At 48.4% G+C, this 26,259-nt stretch overlaps 5 protein-coding genes across 5 annotated transcripts; 2 read left to right on the top strand and 3 right to left on the bottom strand.

The window, feature by feature from the left end:
- Nucleotides 1-1,697: 1,697 nt before the first annotated feature.
- Nucleotides 1,698-3,164, bottom strand: ABOM_008887 (casein kinase 1 family protein; the record flags this gene model as incomplete). Its single annotated transcript, XM_022536016.1, has 4 exons — nucleotides 1,698-1,794; nucleotides 1,925-2,954; nucleotides 3,020-3,092; nucleotides 3,153-3,164. The coding sequence occupies 4 exons, from the start codon at nucleotides 3,162-3,164 to the stop codon at nucleotides 1,698-1,700; spliced, it is 1,212 nt and encodes a 403-aa protein (XP_022386864.1).
- A 2,926-nt stretch (nucleotides 3,165-6,090) lies between these two features.
- ABOM_008886 (putative cell polarity protein (Tea1)) lies at nucleotides 6,091-10,787 on the bottom strand (the record flags this gene model as incomplete). The annotated part of the gene is made up of 4 exons (XM_022536015.1): nucleotides 6,091-9,628; nucleotides 9,691-9,979; nucleotides 10,034-10,436; nucleotides 10,536-10,787. 4 exons carry the CDS (start codon nucleotides 10,785-10,787, stop codon nucleotides 6,091-6,093), a joined length of 4,482 nt encoding a protein of 1,493 aa, XP_022386865.1.
- Nucleotides 10,788-14,375: 3,588 nt separating this feature from the next.
- On the top strand, nucleotides 14,376-19,001 carry ABOM_008885 (ubiquitin-binding TORC1 subunit KOG1; the record flags this gene model as incomplete). The annotated part of the gene is made up of 6 exons (XM_022536014.1): nucleotides 14,376-14,843; nucleotides 14,977-17,536; nucleotides 17,617-17,944; nucleotides 18,005-18,338; nucleotides 18,405-18,679; nucleotides 18,812-19,001. The coding sequence occupies 6 exons, from the start codon at nucleotides 14,376-14,378 to the stop codon at nucleotides 18,999-19,001; spliced, it is 4,155 nt and encodes a 1,384-aa protein (XP_022386866.1).
- A 1,135-nt stretch (nucleotides 19,002-20,136) lies between these two features.
- Nucleotides 20,137-21,264, bottom strand: ABOM_008884 (uncharacterized protein; the record flags this gene model as incomplete). Its single annotated transcript, XM_022536013.1, has 2 exons — nucleotides 20,137-20,235; nucleotides 20,302-21,264. The coding sequence occupies 2 exons, from the start codon at nucleotides 21,262-21,264 to the stop codon at nucleotides 20,137-20,139; spliced, it is 1,062 nt and encodes a 353-aa protein (XP_022386867.1).
- A 939-nt stretch (nucleotides 21,265-22,203) lies between these two features.
- Nucleotides 22,204-24,216, top strand: ABOM_008883 (uncharacterized protein; the record flags this gene model as incomplete). The annotated part of the gene is made up of 1 exon (XM_022536012.1): nucleotides 22,204-24,216. One exon carries the CDS (start codon nucleotides 22,204-22,206, stop codon nucleotides 24,214-24,216), a length of 2,013 nt encoding a protein of 670 aa, XP_022386868.1.
- Nucleotides 24,217-26,259: the final 2,043 nt, after the last annotated feature.

Here is a 26,259-nt window from a genome sequence, read left to right as displayed (position 1 = left end):
CGCGATCGCAAAATAAGGTCGGGCCTAAAAAAACTGGGGGTGGGCATTGGCCTTCGATTTATCCGTGTATTTTACAGTCTCGTATTACATGACTTTGCATTTCTTTTGTTGTCCTGTATCCGGTATTAATTGATGCAAGTATGCACAACTTCTACCTCAGTCGAACTCATACAGTTAATTCCCTACCCATAAGACTGGTTTCAATCCGACCGCATTCCATTCACACATCTTCAAGCCAAGAAGCTGTCAGGCCAAAGTGACCCTGGTCGCTGTTTTGTCAGGTCTACTCTAGCCGCCAATCTCCGATCAGGACAGAGATACCCAGATATAAATAGTAATCTAGTTGACACCCACCGTACCCTACCTACTACTGTAAGGGTCCAACGTCGGTGCTTTAGACCCTACCATAACTAGTAGTATATACTTGGTACCCTATACCACTGTAATAGATCTCATTTGCCTACGTACCCGCTCGGGTCGGTCGGTGGAAACCAAGCCAGGATCTTAAAGCTACAGGGTAAAAGAATCTCTCACTCGAGACAGTTGGTTACGGAGAATGATTATTCAAGAGCAACAAATAACGTGGATTATATGTCGAATACAAGACAGGCTCATTCGAAGAAACCATAACCGCTGTTCCTTCACAACTGGCGCCATTTGGTTTCAGTTGCCCTAACGTCCCCTTGTAGCCCGGTTACCTTCGAATGTTGTCCAGTCTTCTTCATATAACAAGAGAGGAGCGAGAGTAATGGAAAAAATGAAATACCACAAAGAAAAACAACCTCGCATGACGCAATACCACCCCGGAAGCGACCCTAGCCATTTTCCGTCGCCAGTTACCGATTGTAGAGACGTGCTTTCTTATTGTCCAAATCATCGTGTGCAGTACCATCACCCGTGCCATCCAGTTCTCGTACGGTATGTGAACCTTGACCCTTGGACATCAAGAATAACCACCTCCCACACATCTTCGTGTCATACCTTCATACTCATCGTCCCCAATGTTGCGTCGATAATAACATGATAACAGTCTGGAATGCTGAAATGTGCAAAATAGGAGATCAAAAGACAATTGCAGAGCAAGGGGAGGGAAAAGAAAACAAAACAACGAATGATATATCCGAGGGTTTTCAGTGGCAGGCATCAACTGAAAGATACCCCTCGTTCTGCCGAAAGACAGAAGATTTTCATTTTGCATCTCCTTCGGTCTAACCCTCCCGGTCGGTTTCAAAAGATGGCTTAGAGATCCTGGACAAACATGACAACCGAGGAGGGATGACGTAAAATAGCCACAGTAATAGCGTTTTGTTTCTTTCTACCAAGTACTTCCCATGTGCAAATCGAATGTAATGATTCTGAGAAGGCGTTCAAGTGTTCAAGTACGGAGTCTCAGGCACAATTGGGAAGTCCAGATAAACCAGCAGGCAGATCGGAGGGAAAACGCGGCGGATCGAAACGGCGGAAACCGGAAGACGATCGAAAACGGGATGACGGGCTAACAGAGAATGCAATGAAGTAAAATAAAAAAGGAAATAATGGAGACCCAAGGCGAAAGAAGTCGGAAGATTTGCTGCAGGTGGCAGAAGGTTACCAGCATCACGATGCTCTTGAGTTCTTCACATAATGGGATGTCAACATGCAGGAAGTCAAACTATCATCAAGAGAGAACAGCTGAGCTACCCTGCCATGTTGGATAATTAGTACCACTGAGCACCGTATCCATCGTCCCGCTTCGAGCGGCTACCGGCAGGGACATAAGCACCTGAAGCAGCAACCTTGGAAGCAGAACGCAGCCTAACGCCGAAGACTATGAGATTAGTCAGATTCTAGGATTCAAGGCGACCTCTACGTGCGGGGTCAAGGCAAATCACCAAACGCAGAGGAAAGGGGTTCCCTACACGGAACCTAGGTTTCAGATACTCACATCCTGTCACTCCCTCCCACAGCACGGTTGGTGTCGGGGGTGTTGTCGAGAGTTCCACGTTCGATGACCTTGCGGCGCTGGCTTGAGATAGCACCAGGCTTAGCAGCAGCACCGGGGGTGCCCATCGGTGCAGCAGCTGCCACGCCTTGGCGGCGCTGCTGTTCCTCCGCTTCTTTGTCCTTCTTGTTGCTAGCATCCACAATCATCGCGGCATTCTTCTGGTACTTGTAGACAGTCCAGTCGAAAACGTAGTCGTACTGGAAAGACTCGCGGACGAAAAGGTCACGGAAGATCTTGCGGAGGTACGAGTAATCGGGCTTGTCATCGAAACGCAGGGAGCGGGTATAGTTCAAGTAGATCGAGAATTCGTTGGGGAATCCACGGCAAAGGACCTCAGTGGGCGTAGTCATCTTCTTCTCCATGATGCGGTCATACTTCTGCTTCTTAGTAGCAGCCTTAAGTCCCTGCCAAGGGAGAGTGCCACGGCAGAAGTAGAGCATGACGTATCCCAGAGACTCCATGTCATCACGGCGAGACTGTTCAACACCCAAGTGAGTGTTGATACTGGCGTAACGGGCAGTTCCAGTAAGGTTCTTGTTCTCGCGGTAGGGGATGTGAAAGTGTGTCTTAGGATCACGGTACTTCTTGGCCAAACCGAAATCGATCACGTTGACTTGGTTTCCACGTTTACCAATGCCCATCAAGAAGTTGTCGGGCTTAATATCACGGTGAATGAAAGACTTGGCATGGATATACTCGATGCGGGAAATAAGTTGATCAGCCAGGAGAAGCACGGTCTTGAGCGAGAACTTGCGGTTGCAGAAGTTGAAGAGGTCCTCCAGACTAGGACCCAAAAGATCGATAACCATAGCATTATAGTCGCACTCAGTACCGAACCAACGGACGAAGGGGATGCCAACACCACCAGCAAGAGACTTGTAAACACGAGCCTCATACTCAAGTTGGGGGTGCTTAGCCTTGACACTCTCAAGCTTAATGGCAATCTCCTCGCCGGAGATAATATTAGTTCCTTAGGTTCCGTCAGTCAATGTTGGCCAGCTCGAGCGGTGCCATTCCAAGGGGATAAACACGAACCGAGATAGATGTCACCGAAACTACCGCTTCCGATCTTGCGGCCAATGCGGTATTTGTTACCGACACGCAAATCCTAGGACCTTTGTTAGACTATAGCCGCCCGGAGCAGAGGTAATTGCAACGGACTACGTACCATGGTCGTCATCTTGAGTAAAAGTACACACAGCTGGCGGCTGTGGCTGTAAGATCACGAAGACTGCAGGTCAGATTGTCAGTCACCGATTTCAAGGTTGTTGGATGGGCCGAATTTAAAGTCATCAAGGACGTATTTCAACCAGAAAAGCTGCAGGATGAACACAGAATGAGGCTGGAATAAGAGGGGAAGTAAAGGTCACAATGAAGCAGGCTGCCTTCGGCGCGTAGTTACTTGGCATAGTGAATCTTGCCCACTTGAGGCTAGCACCGGCTGGCAGCAGGGAATGCCTGGCAGTGAAACACTTGAGGAACACAAGAAACAGAACAGGTGTATAACGACAATTCCGGACCAAGAAGAGCGAGAGTCTGACAAACCTTGTAGAAAGAGGCGGGTGCAAAGAGGTGGGATAGCGGTGATGTCGACCGTTGGGGCTCCGACCGACCGGAAAGGCAAAAAGGCGGAGAGGGAAAAAGGAGATGAGGTGATGACTTGACAGGCCCTTGAAAGAGGCTGACAAGTAAATACGGGCGTGTGAAAAACCAACAAAAAGAGGAAAAGGGGAGAAGGGATAGAAGAGTGGAAACAAAAGGCAAGAAATCAAGGACAACGCCTTGATATCGGAAGGTGGGATGGAAGGAAAGAAGGGGAAGAAGAGAGAGAAGGAGAAGAAGAGAAAGAGAGTAAGATTGAGAGGGGGCGGGTAAAGGCCGGTGATCAGTTTGGCTGTGGTTGGCGGTCACAGCTTGTCACAGCAGTTACATTTCAATTACGACCTAGAGGGGGCTATTACCTTCCTTTGGTTGGGTATTTTTGGTATTTTTGTTTTAAAAGTATCAGGCAGTGACCAGCTCTGGTCGGGCAAAGAACACCATAGGGTAGAAAGAATTATTGCGATTAGAAATTTTAATAGAAAACTCATGTTTCTATTTTTTTTAAAAAAAAAATTTAAAAATTTTAATCCATCTTCGAACGGATGCTCAGTAAGTCGGTGAAGAAACTTGTCACTAGGAGGGCGTAAATAGTAATTTATTTTAACGTTTGTTTTCTTGAGAAGGCAAAAAAGAAAAGAAAAAAGGGCAAAAATAGTCTCATATCATAGAACTTCTCATCTGTAACTCTTTCTGTACGTACATACATACATACATACAATACCCTATTTCCTACTACGAAAGGTAGTCACTAGGTACCCCCAGTTTCCACTTCCATGTATCATCTTTCCTACCTACTTGATCACTTTCTTTAAGAGCGACAGAAGCTATTCCACATTAGGGTAAACACCCATCACGTCAGATGCTTACCCTACTGATCAAAGACGGCGCTCAGGACCATCTCAATAATCCTGGTACATATATGTTAGGTAAATACAGTACGAGACATTCATCCAACATAGACGACCAATGCTTGTATACTACGTCGGTGGATGCCTTCAGTGGTGTAACAACTGCGAAGAGTTGGCCCAAAAAAAATGGGAAAGTTCAAGGTTACTAAAAAAAAAAAAAGAAACTTCGTTACGATATCTCGTGGCAAAAAGTCAGTGCACATTCCCATGCCACATGGACGTTTGTATGTGGATTGAATTTCAAGTCGCCGCCGATTATCGATTATACCAGCAATCGAACATTTGACCGAGGTGCCCTGTTTAATCAATTGGATCTTTTTGTTTCTATCCTGTTTTACCAGAGTCGACACTGATTGACTGCCTCACATGGGGCCTGAGGCAATTACCAGGATGGATCCATCCAATTGTCCTTTGATTGATCTGGGGTCATCTGAGACTGGGTAAACTAGTATGGATCCGCCGACATACTCCGGGCTCTGTCAGGTAATTACATGCGATTACGGGGGCCCGATTTTGGGCAGAAACCGCTCCTAGCTCAAGATCTCTGACACCGATGCCACAGTGGTCGGTAATCATATACATCGGGTGACGGCCGATCAGAATTGTCCTGTCCGCAGTGGTATGATGTGCCTCATCCCAGTTCTGACGGACAACTATGTACTGCTACTACTACCTCCTAGTACACAGATGACCTTCCCAAATCATCCAGCCAGGCTTACAGCACCTCCTTAATGTTCATTCATCCACTCCATGATGTATCTACTATATATACTACTGTGCATGTTCCGATAAATATGATGCTTACCACCAACTTCATGCCAACACCAAGTCACCCTAGAGCATCGATATCTAGTGATTAACCTGGATTTATCTCATACTCCGCACCTCGGAAAGGGAATCAAACCCATGACGAAATCGGTCCCCTCAACAAGTCAATTCACCACCGGGCCAGCTACGACAATGATCGAATTATGGCATCCCACTGAGTTTGTATACAATTTAGACCTCCTGGGAGTCGGCGCGATACTTGTATTAATCAGATGAGAATCTCCGAGGTGATCCTACTTGATATATTCATCTCACTGACTTATATAATCTTCATCCATCCACAAGGCTGAGACTGACTCAGTGAATAAGACGGTAGTTCATGAAAAGCAAATAATTGATTAGTTCAGACAGAGACTTCGTGAAGTGAAAACTTAAGTAATAGTACATTCCAAGGCTGTGTCAAAATGTGAAGGGGTATAAAAAAGAAGTCGAAGGAGACTAAAGCAACAGAAACAAGACAAAAGGAACAAACATAGGAGAGGGAAAGAAGGGAAATGAATCATAATTCCCTGACTTCATCGCGCACTGACTAAGATAGCCCGCTGATAGCCAGAGTAACAAACGAATATAAAACAGGCATAACGTATGTCTTTACATCGTCTAGATGACAAGTCGACAATTCATCAAAACATACACAGAGTCAGGGCGCTTTGAAGACACGATAATGAAGCCGAAGACACAGGACGACGGTGGCCCTGGCAAGCTTCAGGCCTCGCAGCAGGTTTTCCCATGGGGTATAGACAAGTCATCCGTATACTGCCGAGTTTCTTAAATCATGTTTGTTGTCGCAGGCCCCCCTTCTGTGTTACGGGGCTTACTTTTCTCAGGAGAACTTGCTCTGGTGTCATCCTCATCCAAGCGCCGCCTCCATTCTGCGAGGCTGTCACTTAGCCCTGTTTCTTTGGTGGGAGTCCGGTCGAAGTCAGACTGAGTGCTTAACCGATAATTGCGGTTAGTACTCTCCCAGTGGCTACGCAGGGTCTCCAGCTCATTAGCCAGGGAGTCCAAAGCCATAGACCCACGATTGTCAGGGAATGGATCCTCCTGTGACACAGCACTGTTGGCTCTTGATCGGCTTATGGTATTGCTCGAGGCGTTGCTATATGTCCGCGAGATGCCATTCGTGTTTTGGCCATGCTGGGACTGTCGACGGTAATGCCCAACCGACGCTTCCACTTGATCCAAAAGCATATTGACCTTCTGTTCAGCATCTGAGGCGCGACTTTCGAGGAGAGAATTTTCGCGTTTAAGCTGATCCAGTTCGGTGCGGCTCTTTTCTGCAGAAGCCATCAGTTCTTGCTGGGAACTTTCATATTCCGATCGAGACTTTTCCTTATCAGCCTCGGCGGCAGAGAGATCCTCCTTCAGTTTGGCGAGCTCGCTTTCGAGATTTGCGATAGAGGACGAAGTTTCTTGCTGTAGGTCGGCAAGAGATTTTTGAAGTTGTGCACGTTCAGTCTCCCACTCGGTCTGTATCAGCGATCGGTCAGAAGCTTGCGCTTTGTCACTCTGGGCTGCTTCCAGTTCTGATTGTATCTTTGCATTCTGGGACTTATAACGAGTTAGCTCATCCTTCATCCGCTTCAACATCTTTTCAGTTCCCTTAACATAATGAACAGCTGACTGGTAATCATTTTCAAGTTGTTCTAGCTTCTCCTTATATGCACGGTCAGCTTCTTGCTCGCGAGTCTCGAATGACGACTTCATTTCTTCATGGGCCTTAAGACTGGTCGAGAGCTGCTGTTCTAGCTCACGAAGTCGACTCTGCTCAGGTGTCCCAAACCGAGACCCAGGGGAATCCAGTCGAGGAGAACGCCTGCTATCGGAATAATTGACCCCACGCTCACCAAGAAGGTCTTTGAGAGCTGCGTGTTGGATGGCTAAGGCGCCAGACTCGCGTTGATGGTTTTCAAACTGGGCCTTCAGCTCCCTGTTCTCAGTAGCATGAGACTGGCCTTCTTTCATAGCTGCTTGGAGCTGCCTTCGAAGCTGCAAACCTTCTCTACTGGCTTGCTCCTGGTATGCTTCTAAGCCTGCAATCCTCTCTTCTGCACGGCGGAGCTTGTCTGCTGCCTCATCTGCAGCCGTCTGGCTAGCTTTCGCCAGCTTATTTGCCCTTTCCACCTGTGTCTCCAGTGCAGCTACCCGCTGGTCTGCGAGCGACCGCATGGAAGAATCTGAATCAAAGGATCTTGCGCGGTCAAGTCCTGTCAAGAACGCATTCTTATGTGTCTCAGCTTCCCTGGCATTGCTTTCGGCGAGTTCTTCGGCGTCGTGAAGACGACGGACAATATTCTCAAGTTCTGCATTCTGTTCCTCGTGCTCGGATCTGAGCTGCAGCAATTTTTTCTCTAACCCTTCCCGACGTTCACGCTCCTCTTCCAATTGTTTCTCGAGAAGGGCTGCTTTACCAGAAGATGCAGATACAGCCTCTCGGAGCACACCCAGATTAGTACCAAAGTCTTTGAGATGAGTCGAAGAGTCCTCAACCTTTTTCATTAGCTCCTCCTTGTCCAAGGTAAGCTGTTTTGTTGCGGATTCTGCTTCGGCTCGTAGCAAAGCCTCTTCCCTCATGGAGGCTTCCAGCTGATGTAATTCTGCACGGAGGCTCTCGGCCTCTAAAGCATTGTTTTGCATCTCGAGTTCAGCTAAACGTCTCCTGGTAGCTTCAGATGTCTCTTCAGCTAGCTCTCTACCCCGCTTTTCTTGTTCAAGTTCAGTTGTAACCGTATCCAGTTTTGACTTGAGTTCATTCTGAGATGCAAGAGCTAGAGCCAATCTTCTGCTGATGTCAGTGCTTCGCTCCGTCATCACTTCTTCAGGATCCTGAGAGCGCCCATCAGGTTGCGGGGTTCCTCTTTGACTACCACCATGAGCGGCAAGCTTAGCACGGGCATAAGCCGCTTCATTGACAGCCACGTCTCTTTGGTGCTCAACCTCAGCAACCCGCTTGGAAGCTATAGCAGCTTGTCGATCTACAGTTGCTTGCATCTTTGCAAGTTCCGCCCTCATTGCCAGAAATGCTTCAATTAAAGGGCGGTCCTCGTCAGCGAACGCATCGCCCGCACGCTCGTCTAATGTTGGGCTACTTGAAGGATTCGGCGTGTAACCAGCCTTCTTGGCCAATGCAAGCTCGGAAGCATACCATGCATTACGGCTTTTCACGGCCTCAAGCTCCTTAATAAGTGCTTCTTGATGAGCAGTCAACCTTGGCGACCGGGGTTCATCACCTGGAGTCTTTGAATTCCGATAACCTCGAGAGTCTACCGAGCCATCAATACTGGCATTTCGACCCAAAACAGATTCATCGGCACTATCCATAGAGCTGCGCTGTCGGTGTTGACGCAGCGACCGTTGCCTGGCCGGTGCACTAATAAGGGGGGCTGCCTCGCCAGCCTCCATAGCTCGGGCAGACATTCGTGATTGCTGAGTAGGTGTGCGACGGTCTCCTGACCCAGATCCAGAATCGTGAACAGCTCTAGCCTCCTTGGGGGATTCTTTGGCAATTGGAGACTCTCTATCCCGATCAGCTGCCATCGCTCGAACGGTATCCACCGGTGGACCGCCATACGACCGATCCATTTTTGTGGGGGTTTTGCTTCGTGGGTTCATAACGTTTTGGGGGGTGCTCCCTCGAGGGCCAGGGGTGGGAGCTTGACCTGGGGGGGGAGGTCCTGAAGGAGCCTGGGCTATAGAGGCCCTCGGGAGCCGGGACCCGGGCCCTGAGTTAGGACCAACGTCTGCTGGTCTGCCGGTCGGGCTCATCATGCTTTCCCGCGAGGCACCTGGTCGTCGTGGATCTGGAAGTTGATTATGCGCTTCGCGAGATGTGCGGCCCCCCTGAGGATTTTGCCTGTCTGTACTGCCTTTTCTTATACCGGCTGGGGGCGCTCTATCTCCGTTTGGCGCCTCGGTCGGATAGCGAATCTTCGATGTGTCGAGGACGTATACCATACTGAGTTCCACGGGGTCCCTTGGTGCAGAGCTTGGTTCACCCGCCATCACGATGATCTGCTTTCCATAAGCCGTCATACTGTGCCCAGATCTTGGTGATGGGGCAGGTCCCATGTTCTGAAAAGAATACCACCGTCGGGTCGTGATACGAAAAGCCGCCAGATCCCCAAGGTCGATTCCCTCGTCTGTGCGGCCACCAAATATGTACATGACATCGTTTACAAGAGCTGCTGCATGCCCTTCTCGCGGTGTAGGGATAAACCCAACACAATCGAGTTGAGTCCACTGATTAGCGCGAGGATCATAGGTCCAAACGTCGTTAAACCACTGTAAGCCGTTCGTGCCTCCGAAACTGTGAGAGAATGAGTAAATTATACGTTATTAGGCAAGGGAAAGTTCAAATGGAAAACTTACAGATATAACCGGTCATTAAAGCTTACAACCGTATGGTTCGTTCTGGCCGGGGGTATCTGGCCCGGAGGTGGACCACCGTCGTGACTGCTTTGGATTAAAAACTCCCACTTATTCGCTGGATTTTGCAATTGGTTAAGGTCAAATGCGACAAGGTCGTTGAAAAAGTAACCTTCAACCTGTCCACCAAAGACGTAAATCTTGGAGCCAAGGATGTTCAAGGTGTGTCCATAACGCCCAGCGGGCCGGGGCCCAGGAGGTATGGCGCGCGACCACTGCCGGGAGGCTGAGACTTAAGATGTTAGGGCACATTTTTTCCAGCATGGGTCATAACGTCAGCACGTACAGGTGTTCAGTAAATAAAGGGTGTCGTCCAGAGTATCGGTCTCGTCCACCTTTGTATCACCGCCAAATACAATGAAAGCATTACCGACCAGTAAACTCGCATGACCGACTCTGGGACCGGGCCCCTCCGACACAGTGGCAATTGGGAAGCATGAGAGATCTCCCCCGCCACTTTCAATCACCCAGAGATCTCCTTTGACAGTTGATCCGTCTATCAAACCACCCATCATATATATATCGCCTTTGTTCGAAGCAACGGCATTTATAGCTGCGCCATAACGGGGAAATGGATTCGTCTGCGGTGTATCGAAAATTAGCCGACGCTGTGACCATGGGTACAGTGATGCACCGGGGCTCGTATTGGGAGCATTGCTGTTCATTGATTGTTGTGGCGGCCGTTGAACCTGGATATGATTAGCCGTGCTGCATGAGGTCGAGAGGCATTGTCTTGCGCCCAGCGAAAGGCATTTAACAAGAGGTCAAGGGAGCTGGGGAGTACCAACCTGCGACTCGGATTCGGATCTTTGTCGCAACCGCTGCTGTTCCGGACTGTTGATACTGCTCACCGAATTCAGAGAATTATTGTAGCTGCTGCTAGGGGTCGGCGTCTGCGAATTGCTTCCCTCCCGCTCTTTTATTCCATTGGGCGCCGCCGGTGCATATGTTGGCGCTCCTTCGGATGTGTGGAGGCTTCTGTTCGCTGGAGGAAGGGTAGTATTTTGTTGATTCTTTTTCGATTTGAACAAGAATGCCATCGTGACAATTGAATCGTAAACGGTCGTTCAGAGTACAGGGTGGTAGATTAACGGTACCGGGAAAGGCAGCGCTGAAAGCCAAATAAGGCCGCTTTGTCACGAGTCGAACAATTCTCAGTAATACAATGGCAGAATCAAATTAAACAGGCCAAAAACAATCAGCAGGAAAAAAAGAAGACCAGGAAAAACAACGAGGGCACCAGGCTGTAGAAGGTCTAAAGAGAGCGAACGACGGAACCCAGCCGGAATTCGATCAGGTCTGGCTAGATGCGTGCCTTCTAAACGTTCGAGCGGTGGTCAGAGTGTTAAGAGGAACAATGGAACAGTTCCATCCAAACCACAGAAAACCCTCAGAAGTCGCTCACCGTCTTGAAGCAAAGGGCGACAATGTTCCTTCTATTCCCAAAGCGAACCTTCGATTGCGACTCCGGGGGGAGCATGAGCGACTTATACAGGAGACAGAGTAAACAAGGGCGGGACAAGTGGAAGAAAACGAAAAGCCCTCAAGAAGGAAAAGAAAAGGAGAAAGAAGACAAGGGAAAAATGAAGACGCGAGTATGGGAGAAAAACGGGCCCTGGGACATGGATATTGGAGAAGAAGAAAGAGGGAGAGACAGGAATAATGCGAGGCCCCGGCGTTTCAAAAGTTCCCTGACCAGCGTTAATTAGATAATTATTTTGAATTTCTTTTAAGAAATGTTGTTGATCCAAACAGTACAGTAGTTCAAGTTCCTAGTTAGGGGTCACCGCCTTTGGAGTAAGGTAATACTGTTTGTTACAGTTAGAGGTGGTCAGCAGAGAATCTGATACATAATTAGACTAGCTGCTAATTCAATGCTAGGCCGGTCACATTATCATGCATAATTTTCTTACAGTGAAGAGGAAGTTGGATCTATTACTAAATGTTTTTAATGAGCTTCTGGAGTTCAATCTCCATACCAGTCTATTGCTAGTACTATCCATTTACTCCATATGGGTCTTTACTCGGGTGTATTCTATCCACGTAATTGCCGGAGTATGATGTTTTGAACTGATTTTAATTCAGGTGTCAAACCCACAATACAAAATCCTAATGAACATGTGCAGACTAGCAATAATAATTTAGCACTATCAGAGTGGTCTCTGTGCTCTGCCTTTTCTTTCTATTTTCTTCTCTCTTTAGGTTTAGGTTTATTTTTTATTTTTTATTTTGATCTTCTTTGTTTTTATACTGGTAGTTGCATATTTGTCTTTTCCTCTTGTCCAGAGCATGATGATCATGATACCCAGTGGCTATATCTCACTCTGTTGATAAATAATACGAGTAATCGGCAAATGCATCCTTCCGAGGTAGCCAGTATCATGATAGAAGTCCCGCGGTTTCCAGGTTGGGGTCGTATAATTACGATGATCTCTGTTCATTCCCATTTTGATTGATGTAGATTTACCATTGGTTGAGTTCGTGTACCTTACAGGTAACAGTATGTATGATCTATGCAGGAACGAAACATGTACATCATCATCATCATCTCCATGTACCATCGTTGTAGAATCATTGTCATGCGGACAGATTTTCCAGCCATCATCTACTATTTTTGAGCAATTGCTCGCTCTCTTCTCCTACATTGACCAAGTGTCAACAATGCTGATCCCATCTCAACTCCTCCCATTACCTCTTGTAGGTTATATTTGTTTTTTGCTTTCCTTCTTTCTTTCCTTTTTTCTTTCTTTCAGCTGAACGATGAGAGATGATAAACGGTGCCAAAAAAGACTGGTGATGGCCGGTTGGGTAGCGACCAATGGATCCGGCTTGCCCCTAAACTTAGTAACTATACACTAAGTCAGGGACGGTGCCAGAAAAGGGCGGAGCCAGGGGCTAAAAGAGCCGACAAACCTTCTCAAAAGGGGGGCTGGTCAGCTTCGATCCAGAAGTTCTTGGTCAAGCTCAAGCTGCACTAAAACTTGGTGGAGGGGAAACGTTTAAATCATGAGCCTATCAGGACCTTGGAGATTCGCTTAGCTGGGCGAGGTACTAGTACTAGGGATGGAGAAGCGCAAGTCACTGGCTCACGGCTTGGTCCAATTACCAACCCGCCTCTTCGCTCATCCCAATGGAACTCCATCCCTTTGCTTTTCTTTTTCTTTTTTTTTTAACTGGATATCCTGAAGCTCCATTTCATGTATGGTTCCACATACGGAGTACAATGCAACTGACTGGAATGAACCAATTTTTTTTGTGTCAGGTTCTGTTCTTTATCTATGGCCTCATTAAATGGACTCGTCGTATTAGTGAATATCCGCCACATATTACGGATTGGCTGGTCACTTTCACGAGTCACGGGTAGCACGGGATGAATTCCTGAGAATGTGATCCATGCATCGACAGAGGAATACCATCATGTTGACAACTTGATAGTATATCTCCTCCCAAGATACACCCGCCCTGAGAAAGCCCTGAAGTCGGATTAAGTTGCTGGTTGTTGTATACCATAATCTCTTATGGCCCTGGCAACGCATTTATCCGTACCTTAATCTCTGAAGAGAGCATGAGCATTCAGAGTTTAATCTAGTAGGGATATGTTTGTTTGTTTGTTTGTATATAATAACCAAAGCATTGGTAGGGATTCTCCTGAATGGTACCTCGCAGGTCTTTACTTATTTGTCTTGGTCCAGTGTGATCTCAACGTACTAGAACTAGGACGGGAGACACTGTAAACATCCATGGATGAATCCAGGTGGTATTTCCTAGGCCAAGTATTGTACTGTACCATATCAGGATCGTCAATAATGCCAAGACAAACAAACACTCTTAATTTTCGTACTGGTTTAGAAATAGGCACGTGGTACCTGCTCTTCGAACTGTGCTGCAGGGTCTAGGTAGTCTTGCTAAGTATAGTTAGATTGCTATTATTTATGCATCCTCCCCTCAAGCAGTTTAGTATGAGATGTTATCAGAGGCAGCTACAAAAGTGTGTTGAATAGTCTGTCTTCGTACAAAGAGGTGAGGTGAAAATAGATGAAGACGTTTCTATTTGTTTTAACTGAGATTGCAATGACTTGTATGTAATAGTTAGCTAGAGGAATTCTGCCTGATGTAATGCTATGGAGAAAGCGGTTTTCGGCGCTATAGATATTCCGATCATTATATGCCAAGACATTGCGGCTAAAGCTCATGAACCTCACTGTTACCAAAAAAGATATCGACAACCCATAATTTCTGAAGCTGTGGGCTTGGGAGAGAGAGTTTGTTATCTTTGGCAACAAGGAGTAGGAGAAATACCTTTTTTTTTTCTCCGTTCCTTCCGCTGAGGAGGCAGTCCCAAACCCTCTCGCAATATTCAGCGTCGGGTTACTGACCGCGGAAGACTACAGGTTAGGGACGATAATTCCGCTGCTCTTTGTGCACGCACTGTGGCATGATAGTTGATAAGGTAAGAGCACACATGTGCATCTGCCCCACAATCAGATACATCGAATGGCCATAATCTATCATATCCACTACTTAATTGTCAACGAACTTCTGCTAAAACTCCGCTCTTTCCAGACTTTGGCCATTCGAGGAACTGGCACGCCTTTACGTCCCTGCACGAACACGATGATATTTGCATAATGAAGGATCCCAATTTAACCACGGAACAGAACACCACTATGGAGCCTCAAGAAGCTAGCGGTCACGCTGAACCCCGAAAAAACACCACTAAATCCGTCCGCGTGGCCTTCGGTCCGGACCTCGAAACGCATATCCCTCCACGCGATAAGTCACCCGCGCCTGGACCAGGGCACCACAGATCTTTTACTACCGTGGAGCGGAGGCACGCCCCTATAACCACTCCTGACAGACCGACGAGTTCCTCGGCAGGTGAAGGCCCAGCTGTCATAGAAGATAACCCTCGGTTGATATCTGATCGGGCATCGGATTCGGCACGGCCGTCGACTTTGAAACGGGCTAAAAGTGACTATGGGCCAAGACTGGGGCTTGATAAGTCTGCGGCTGGAGAGGACGAAGAGGATTTTGCCATGCGCCATGGATGGCAGGAGGAGTACACTTCGAGCGAATACCTCAAGATCTTACACTCGGTAAGCAGAACGGTGATGCGCTGCCTTAATGGACTATTCTCTGATAACTCTAGAATTTCTATATGTATTTCACGGAAAAACGCCACGAGACAAACGGCATGCGAGAGATCCTGTGGGAAGCTGGCCCAGCCAGGACTGGCGTATGAAGGACCGTCTGAAAACCGTTTCTGCCGCCTTGGCCATATGCTTGAACATTGGGGTTGATCCCCCGGACGTGGTCAAGACGAACCCTACGGCTAAGCTCGAATGTTGGGTTGACCCAACATCCACTACTGGTGGCGGGCAGACTAAGATCATGGAGCAGATTGGAAAAAAGCTACAGGAACAATATGAAACACTTAGCTTAAGAACTAGGTACAAGCAATATCTCGATCCATCCGTTGACGAGACGAAAAAGTTTTGCATATCACTACGGCGTAACGCCAAAGACGAGAGAGTTCTTTTCCATTATAACGGCCATGGTGTCCCTTTACCCACCCAGTCTGGCGAAATATGGGTCTTCAACAAAAACTATACTCAATACATCCCGGTGTCCTTATATGATTTGCAGTCCTGGCTTGCAGGGCCCAGCCTGTTCGTTTTCGACGTATCACATGCTGGGAACATCGTCCAGAATTTCCACACGTTTGTTGAAAAGCATGAGAAAGAGAACATCGAAGCAAAGAAGCGGGATCCCAATGTGATCACCCAAAACTATGGGGATTGCATCATTCTTGCCGCGTGCCAGAAGAGCGAGTCGCTTCCAACCAACCCCGACCTCCCCGCGGATCTTTTCACTTGTTGTTTGACGACGCCCATTGAGATCGCTCTGAGATACTTCATCCTCCAGAATCCTCTGCAGAGTAACATTTCCATTGATGATTTCCGAGTCCCAGGTCGCTTGCAGGACCGCAGGAGCCCTCTCGGAGAATTAAACTGGATTTTCACTGCTATTACTGACACCATCGCGTGGAATACCTTGCCACGAGCTCTCTTTAAGAAGCTCTTCCGTCAAGATTTAATGGTAGCGGCCCTCTTTAGAAATTTCCTACTTAGCGAACGGATAATGCGCACATTTAAGTGTCACCCGATATCGTCACCTGAACTGCCAGAGACGCACCATCATCCTCTGTGGAAAAGCTGGGATCTAGCAGTTGAAATGGTTCTGGCTCAGCTTCCTGCGCTCATTGATCATGAAGAAGGCCGTAGACAATACGAATATCAGCACTCGACCTTTTTCGCTGAGCAGCTTACTGCCTTTGAGGTGTACTTGTCATCTGGGCCGACGGAGAAAACCCCGCCGGATCAGCTACCTATTGTCCTGCAAGTCCTTTTGAGTCAGGCCCACCGATTGAGAGCCTTGATCTTACTTAGTAAATTCCTGGACTTGGGACCCTGGGCCGTCCATCTGGCCTTGAGCATAGGTATCTTCCCTTACGTCGTCAAGCTCCTCCAGTCAGCAGCTCAGGAGCTGAAGCCTGTTATGGTTTTCATATGGGCAAGGATCATGGCGGTCGACCATACAGTTCAGAATGATCTGCTGAAGGACAACGGAATCCACTATTTCATCTCGATTCTCAACCCATCATCACCCATACCCGTCGGAAATGCTAGCGAACATCGGGCCATGTGTGCTTTCATAGTGTCGATATTTTGCAAGAATTACCCCCAGGGCCAGAATGTGTGCCTTTCAGCAGAACTTTTTGACTCTTGCTTGAGGCATCTAATGGATGTTGAAAATCCTTTACTGCGTCAATGGTCATGTCTTTGCATTAGCATGCTTTGGTCTGATTTCCCTGAGGCAAAGTGGATGGGAATTCGATGCGCGGCACCTGCAAGACTCTGCGAGCTCAATTTTGATCCTGTTCCAGAGGTCCGAGCCGCAATGTTGCATGCCGTGACAACATTCTTGGGTATTCCTGATCTGACAGATCAAGTGGCACAGATCGAAGAATCCTTAGCCATGGCCGTGTTACCAATGGCATCCGATGGTAGTGTACTTGTTCGAAAAGAACTTCTGGTGTTCTTCTCGACTTTCGTGAGACGCTATCAAAACAAATTTCTAGTTGCCGCATATGAAGAGCTACAGGATGAGAAGCAGAGCCTTCTCTCCAAAGTCGAGCAAGCGACACCTAAAGGTCATTCCACGGAGGATGCACCGAATGGTTCCGCAAATGGCCCACTTTCGAGCTACAAGACACAAAAACTGTCTCGTAATTCTACTTTTGGAACTATTTGGAAACAGCTCCTTATCCTTTCCGTGGACCCACATCCTGACATCGCACAGGATGCAGCTACAATCGTTGATCACATTCATTTGTCCCTTGTGCAATCCCCCATGGCATCGCTAACTGAGAAAATTCGACAAGAAATAATGGACCTCTCGAATCAAGTGGCACAGAAGACGCAAGTCCGGGAAAGACTAGAGTCGAAGAAGACGGCACCACCACCGGCTCCTCCGTCGGTTGCTCCGCCAAAGCAGGAAGGATATCTTTCTCTGAGTTTGAAGCGGACTGCTAGTGTTGCGGCGTCGCTAAAAAACCTTGCTTTTGGAGGTTCATCAACAGAGCCGCAGTCGGCGCAACTTTCGGCCTCGGATAAGAGTCGCATGCCCATGACGCCACGAGGACGAGCCCCCCCGGAATGGACCCGCCCCCCCGAAGTTAACGACCAAGTTGCCCCTGCGACAGCCTACCACCAAGCTCCAACTCCACGTCCCGCGGCTTCGAACCCAAGGCCTCATCAACCCCCCCTGCCATCCCTTTGATGAGCAGGTTCCTAGATTGGTCCACAGAGGTAATCCCAGAATCTCTCGCTTTGATATGCAAGCAATACAACCAAGATTATAAACAGTTTCTCACCCATCTTCAGTATTTCCGGGAGCCCCAGATGAAACCCAATGAGCCCGATGAACCCGGTAGCGCGGACTACAACGAACGCCTCTGGAGACGAAGCCGTAACGAAAAGATTATCACAGAGACGCAGCCCCTCAAGAGTAAAGCCGGAAGTAGCCGATGGGATAATTCAATAGCCCTGCTTTCTAACAGCAGCCAGCCCCTGAAGATGTGCTTTCATCAGTTCGAGGATCATATCGCCGTTGCGGATGACAAAGATACTCTTGCGTAAGTCTGGTGAGCTTTGATATTGTGGTTGATGCTGATATTCTCTTCTTTCCCAATCAGGATCTGGGACTGGCAAAGCCACAAACGTCTCAATCGATTCTCTAACGGAAATCCACCAGGGTCAAAGATCAACGAAGTCCGTTACATTAATGAAGATGATCAGGCACTTCTGATGACAGGTTCTTCTGATGGTGTTTTGAAAGTGTTCAGGAATTACGAGTCCGCAAGTGATGTCGAGGTCGTGACAGCTTTCAGAGCTCTGCCAGAGCTTATTCCTAGTAATCGAAACGCTGGGCTTGTTCTCGACTGGCAACAGGGCCAGGGTAAAGCGCTAGTCGCAGGAGATGTGAAAGTCATACGAGTATGGAATGCTGCAACTGAAGTTTGCACCAATGTAGGTCTCGATTTTAGACACTGGTTATGAAGGGGGAGGGAGGTATGCTGACCTTACATGTTATAGGACATTCCTGCTCGCTCAGGATCATGCATTACTTCCCTGACTTCCGATCAAGTTGCGGGTAACATCTTCGTAGCTGGTTTCGGTGACGGGGCAGTCAGAGTATTCGATCAACGTATCAAGCCCACGACATCCATGGTTAAAGTATGGCGCGAGCACAAACAGTGGATTACCAATGTCCACATGCAACGGGGTGGTTTGAGAGAGCTGGTGTCTGGTAGTCGGAACGGTGAGATCCGACTCTGGGACCTTCGGATGGATAATCCAATCTCGACGCTGTACGCCACTAAAGATACCTTACGAACGTTGAGCGTTCATGAACACGCTCCAGTATTCATGGTGTATGTGATATACTTGTTGACTTGCTATTTGAGTTGATGGTGGACTTGGCTAACTTGAAGCAATTGCAGCGGCACCAACCGCCATGAAGTCAAGACATTCAACGTTGACGGCAGCTACCTGTCGACATTCGAGCCTTACTCGAGTTTCCTGCATCACAACCGCTCTTCTCCGATCGCAAGCACCGCATTCCATCCTCACCGCACTGTTCTCGCCTGCGCTGCTCTTAATGATAACCACATCAATCTGGTTTCTTGCTAGGTCTGACCTGGCTTATTCTTACAACTAATCGTGTTTCATTTCCTGGTGATCTATATCTTATCCCTTTCTTAATCTGCTATATCTCAACAGACATACTATACAGCAGACGGCGCTTTCGGTCATGATGGTTTCACTCCAGATTTCTTTCTTACACTCGACACGGTTGTCTGATGACCCTTCTGGTTTATGGCGTAAGATGGAAGTTTGCTGCAACTTAGCAACCTGGCGCTAGGGCTGATGTTTTCCCGTTTTCTTGTTTTAATCCTTGTGCTGTCTTGTTTGCCTTCTTGTCTCTAATTCAATCTGCTATGGACGTATGTATATGGATGGAAGCTAAACAATAGCGAAGATGCAGAAGGCATAGTTTAATTCCATTTGGCAGCTATTCTTGTATTCAGCCTTTCTTCTACGGCGACGACATCAGATCCGTGGTTAGAACTGGTGTTGGACGTTGGAACTGATGAGTATGGCTGCAATTCATTTATTCACGAAATTTATGCGCTTACCACTCCGTGTTCCCAATAGTTCTTCAGATAATGGCCAAGCTACCTGGCCAGCGAGAGCATCTCTCCCTAGTACTGACGGTGCCTGTATTTCAGGCGAAATGTGGGGAACTGTCTACGTGTTTATAGCTCAGCTCTCGGCTCATTTCAATCTAGAGAGGAGTAGGCAGCATTCGTTCTTCTGCGGTCCATTGTTTGTCAAATTCCATTCTGCGTGGCCACCCGTGGAGACCACCTACTTGACATCCATCCGGATGAATATTTGGATATGTGTCTTGGCCTTGAAGTATTGGAATATACGGTTCATGCCTGTGTTAGTCATGTACTTGTATCATAATGGCCTGGAAGAACGAGCAACCCTGAGATGTAAAGTCAGTTATATGCCACTCTTATTTACTTTTACTGAAATCAATCTTGAGTAATAATGATATAAGGATAGGGAACGAGTCTGCCTTAGCAGAATTGACTTCCCATATATTTTATATCTTTGATCTACTCTATATCAGACTGTAAAGTATTACGCCTATTATTTTTTTTATATCTCAACGCACACTTTAGCCGTTGCAACACCTTTCCTTCACCCCTGTTTCATACTCTGGAGCAAAACATGCTACTTACTCACAATAACACTATTAGTAAGGAGTCACTCTCTCTGGCATGTAGACAAGATGTTCATTCCAGTTAGGGACGTTCCTGAGACCGCGTCCTATGCTTATGTGGGCATGGCAGTGCTACGTTTGCATTAGTCAACTGCACGAATGCTGGAATGTGAGGGCTCTGGATTGATAGTAACTTACTCCGTGGACTCCTTCTGCGGCCCTCCAACCGACGCCCAGACAATCATTCCTACCTGCACACTCCTTCATACACGCAATGAGGGAGGCCCGATACAGCCATTGTTCCTCACGAGCGCCAACAGTGCGAACACCACACTTTTTCTTGAATTCCTTTCCGTCGATAACAAATGTATCTTGGGAGCAACTAGAACACATGCTCACCCAGCTATTCGCTTCGCAGTTCGGATCTATAACCGGGACGGGTTTTGGCGCGGGCACGTTTGCCTGGCACTGGGCCAACTGGGCCTGGAGATCTGCTTTTTCCTTTTCGTATTGACTTGCTGCGGTCGCTGCGTGCTGGCGAAGCTGATCTTTGTCAGCCTCACACTGCTTGCTGGCCTGCTCTGCCATTTGGGCATTCTCTTTGCGGATGGCTTCTTTTTCAGCCTCGCACTTGGATCCGGCCTGGATGATAGCTTGGTCCTTGTCATCCTGGAGCTTCTTCAACATCTGTGCGCCCTGTTGTTTGATCTTATCCTTCTCAGCATTGCACTGGGAGGTGGCGGATTCGACTTGATCCTTGCATTCATTGACAGGTTCTGGATCCTCGGTGGTTTTCTCGAACAACAAGAATGTGCCTTTGTTGTGATATGTCTTGTAGCTCCTATCATTCAATAAGTAGCACTTGGAGCCCACTTTAGACCAGAAACCGGCCTGGCAAGAAGTGTCACGAGCACAAAGCCCGGCGCATTCTTTGGCATTGGCGGCGCCCTTATGCACCGTTCCATAGCCTGCTGTCTCATATTTAGCATATGTTCCGCAGGCATAGTTCATGACAACATCATCAACGGTGCCCTTGCCCACAGCGTCTCGATCAGAACAGCATGTGTCGAAGCTGGAGCCCGACAAGCAATTGGACGACGAGGCAGCCCAGGTGACCCCAACACCCGATAGAACGACAAGCAGAGGAAGATTGAGGATCATTGTAGCTTGCAAAAGCCGCAACCGATAGGAAGGAAAGAGCCAAACCAGGGGAATAGTTGGTGGAGTGAAACTTGGATTGGATGAGACGGAAAAAATGGCTCAGGAACCCCGCTGGCCTGATATACATGTCTTGAGACGACTCCCACTGCGGACAAGGAAGTCAGGGCTGGGTCTGCTTTGGTCTCGCACAGTCGCTAGCTAGCAAGAAACCGGTCAGCCAGCCACCGGCAACTCAGAATCGGTAGTTCACTTTAGTGTTCATTAGACTCCTCCTCTTTCGAAAGTCCCCCCGAGCTGAAAAGCAGACCGTGCATACACATCTTCTCCGCCATTGACAGCGTATAGGCGTTCACTGCTTCACACAGACATCTTTCCTGTGCCAATGCCCCTATGACGGGTCAGAAATGATCAACCGTATTAGCATGGAAGATGACGCGTCGATTCTCCGGAAGTAGAGAGCATGCGAGATACAGGTACGAGGGTGGATAACAATCGGCAAGAGTTTCCCAGGTACCGTCAGCACTGCAGTTCATTCAACTACGGTGGAGACTAGAAAGCGGGGCGGACCGAAACTGAGCTGAGCTGGCGATACCTCAAGACGAATCGGAATCCTTTTCCCTCGATATCATACTTTGCATTCTCCCCAGATTCGGCTGAGCTGAAGTCGATCGTGTCGAACCTTATGCCCCACTTGTTACAAATATCTCAAAGGTCGGACTGGACTCTTTTCCAATGCCGCACTGCATGCGCACTGATCCGAGATCTTCCATTCAGCACGTATGAGGATCGCTCTTCGGGCGTGGCATTTGCTATGAGTTGTAGCAGTAAGGGTCTCGGGTGCGAACGAGCAGCAGCTATATTAAGACCCTTCCTTCCCTCCGATATGAAAGGCATCTCTTTCATTCTAAGCACCAGTCCAGCTATTTCGTTTGGTTTGCCATGATCAACATACGGTCGGCTTCGGTCGCGATCCTACTGACGCCTCTGTGCCATGCAATCCTAGCATCAGGCCAGCAGAATGTACTCTCTTCCCCCCGACGCAAGTACACGCTTGATGATATCAAGCCTTTGACCCATGCTGTATCAGGTGAGGTGAAGTGTTGTCCCGAGGGAACCCTGTTCGACGGACAGTCCTGTGTACTGGGTGTGCCTAAGTGCCCGGAGAACACCATCTTCCAGGATGGCAAGTGTGTGTCCGTCTCCAAGCCGGCATGCCCCCCCGGCGAAGAATTCAATGGCCGGGTGTGTGTCACCGAAGCGTCCCCTTACTGCCCTCCCCCTACAGTCTTCCAGGATAAGGCTTGTGTCTCCAAGGTGCCCCCCGCGTGCCCCACGGGTTTCGAGGTCCACGGCCAGGTCTGTGTATCTAAACTGCATCCTACGTGTCCGAATGACGACCGCTTCAATGGCCAGGACTGTGTGAGCTCCCAGGGCCCCACCTGCCCTCAAGATACGACCGAGCTCAGCAATGGTGTATGTGTCAGCAAGAAACAGCCGTCCTGTGCCACGGGGAGCCAATTCGACTCGACAGTCAAGCGATGTGTGTCTGAGCAGAAGCCCGTCTGCCCTGAGGGAACCGTGCGCAAAGGCCAGAACTGTGTCTCTGTTCATGGCCCAGCCTGTCCTGAAGATACCACCTTCAACCCCAAGACCCAGACCTGTACCCTTACACAGGACCCCTCCTGCCCACCCGAGGAGGAGTTTGAAAACGGTCAATGCTACTCAACAAGTCAGGCCGAGTGTGACCCCAGTACCCAACTGTCTGTGGACCGTGTCTCCAACACTGCTCGCTGCTGTCCCGTAGGTCTGACTTGGAACGGAGAGGTATGCCTCGTCCCAGTGGATGTGGATGGGAACTGTCCACCTGGTCTCATCAAGATCGGGGATCGCTGTGAGAAACAAACTGTCACTGTGCCCATCTGCCCCCCCACGTTCAAGCCCCAGGGCAGCCGCTGTGTATCGGTCGAGCCCCCCGAGTGTCCTCCTGACTATACTCGCGACGGCACCGTGTGCTCTTCGTTGGAGAGTCCCCAATGCCCCGAGGGCTACCAGCTCAAGGGCTCTGACTGTGTCTCGACCGACACCCTCGCCTGTCCCGAAGAAACAAAGCTCGAAGGGGAGCATTGTGTGAGCATTGACACCCCGACCTGTGAGGGCGACGCACGCTTTGATGGTACCAACTGCGTCGTTACCACCCCCGAATGTGAAACTGGGAAGTATTTCAATGGGAAGGACTGTGTTACCATCAACCAGCCTTCTTGCGCCTCCGGTACGATCTTTGACGGACACCGTTGTGTCTCCTCCAACCGTCCTGAGTGTCCCGTCGGCAGCTTGCCCAGCAACGGCACCTGTATCACCAACTCCCGCCCTAGCTGCAAATCCGGATCTGTCCTCGTTGGCGACGACTGTGTCACTGGACCTCCACAATGTGACAAGGGTCTCATCTTCGACGGTACTCAGTGTGTCACCATCGACCACCCCACCTGCCCTCCTTTGTACAAGTGGGTCAATGGGGAATGTGTGAACACAGAGATCAAGGGCTGTGAGCCCGGCTACACTCTGCGTAATGGCAAATGTGTCTCCGATGTCCGACCCGAATGTGAGCTCGGTACCAACTTCAACGGCACCGCATGTGTGGGTGACACTCCTGTATGTCCCCCCGACACCGTATTTGACGGGACCGAGTGTGCCTCGGAGGAGATTCCAGGCTGTCCCTCCGGCCTCAAATTCAACGGCAAGAAGTGTGTTGCCGAAAGCGATCCCTCTTGCCCGATCAACACCAAGTGGGATGCTGCTTCCAAGGAGTGTATTGGCGAACGGCCACCGCAGTGTCCTCCTGGCCAGGAGTTTAACGGAGAGCACTGTGCTTTGGTTGATGGCGAGTGTATGGAGTTCGAGTACTGCCCTGCCCGGTCCTTGGGGGTGGTGCTGTTCGATGGTGTAAAGAGGTAAATTCCTTGAATCCAAAGTGTATTTATATAAAAGGCCGGATCCGAGTTGGTCTGTAGGTCCGTCCGGAGAAGCCCGGGGATTTGGATAACGTCTACCTCTCAGTTCCTACACTAATACCATAGCATTCTCTCTCCTGTTATTTTTATATAGTATTATTCTGCTTCCTAGCAGTCACGAAAAGGACGATCTTGGATCCTTGAATTCCGAAACCCTCACCTAGTATATCATGTACAATACAAGGTATATAGACAGAAGCCTTACCGTATATAAAGCTCGACGTGTACAGGGGCCCAGGAGGCTGGTACACAAAAGATGAGCCTACACATAGTACAATTACTTCAAGGCCTTTGGCCAAATTGGGAGTGTGTTTGCCTGGATCGCACGCCCCCACACTTAGATCTTCGGCTGTAACAGAAATCTACTATACAGTATTAAACAGCTAACATAAATAGACTCCAATATCGCTATTCAGTGGCTGAGTTGTTTATATACAAGGCATAGAGTGTACTGTACGGTCGTCAGGCGGGATTGCTATACAATCTCTGACAGATATTTCTTACAAGCATCACTTGTTTGTGTGTGCCAAGTGGTCAATGGTCATGTAAGGAGACACCAACACCATCACCGGATAGTTCTAACACGCCGCACAAGAAGCAGAGCCTATCCCTCCAGCGTGTATTAATGCAGCTTAGGGCAAGCAGTGCCAAACACTAAGTCTTAGCTACTGAAGGTGGTGCATAGGGGGAAGGCCCAAAGGTTTGTGACCTCTTGCACTTAAAGGTACCAAGTGGTTTTATGTACCTGGTGTGAGCTGCTAGGTATCTGTAAGTATAAAAGGTCAACATACTTTGGGACCTCACTGTATTACTTCTGATATACAAAAAATGTCTGCTATTTTTGCTTGTTAGTCACACTAGATGTAGCAATATCTATAAATAGGCAAGGTGGCCGAGCGGTCTAAGGCGCACGGTTCAGGTACACCTGACCATCAGAACTTCATCAGAAGCTTCCGTGTCATTAATTTGGCGTGGGTTCGAATCCCACCCTTGTCACTTCCGAATTCATTTTTTCCGTATCATTTTTTTGATCTTGCCAAAATCCTAACCCTGGTCCCTACACTGCGGTGTTTTAACAGCCCATTACCACATCAGCCAGGTATCTTTCACGGTGGCAATAGTAGCGAGTCTCTGTATAGCTATGTCAGGTGTCATCCAGCCAGAGTACCATAGTGACCATTTGGCCTAGATGGCCTCGCCTGGACACCTGTTCTTAGTCCTTGCAGCATCCACCTTGCAAGTTGCTACTAAGTGGTCACATCCCCGTAACAGTTGGATCACTTATGTGCCAGTTTCGATAACCGACCACCACTCTAGTGTCTGGCCATGCGTGCTTTTTAAAAGTGAGTAGGTCTATGAGACTACTATATAGTAATTGTATTTTACTATGTTTTCTATTTCTCTCGAGTCACCGTCCGGGAAAGTTATCCTTATCCGCCAATCAATAAGCGGCTGGCAGAAGAGCAGAAGGAAAGTGCAGAACAAGATTTGTATCATACTCCGTATAGATCTATCGGCCTTCAAAAATCTCGTGGCAAGACAGACACCGTACCATTTCGGTATCGGCTAGATAGACAGATACATAATCTGGGAGATTTATATATGATGTATATTTAAAAAGTAAAAAGGTATGACAAGGGTGGGATTCGAACCCACGCCAAATTAATGACACGGAAACTTCTGAGAAGTTCTGATGGTCAGGTATACCTGAACCGTGCGCCTTAGACCACTCGGCCACCTTGCTGGGTATATGTGTTACGGACAAACAGTTAGCTAGATAAATAAAATTGCCGTATATAGCTCCATTTGACATAGATCTGTACTTCAAAAGATCATTAGAGCCGGGTTCCAACTTACCGTAACTGACAGGGCGCCGGGCTTATGGTATAGCTATATAGCGTGCTTGTCTGGATCGCACGCCCTCACACCAGTTGGGAGCTGTCAGCTAGCCTCACAGCCACACTAGAAAGATAGGGCCGCTAATTAC

Source organism: Aspergillus bombycis (genome assembly GCF_001792695.1).
Source record: "Aspergillus bombycis strain NRRL26010 chromosome Unknown contig00075, whole genome shotgun sequence".
NCBI classification, from domain to species: Eukaryota; Fungi; Ascomycota; class Eurotiomycetes; order Eurotiales; family Aspergillaceae; genus Aspergillus; species Aspergillus bombycis.
Note: the sequence above shows the minus strand (reverse complement) of the source record. Positions and strands in the feature narration are given on the sequence as shown.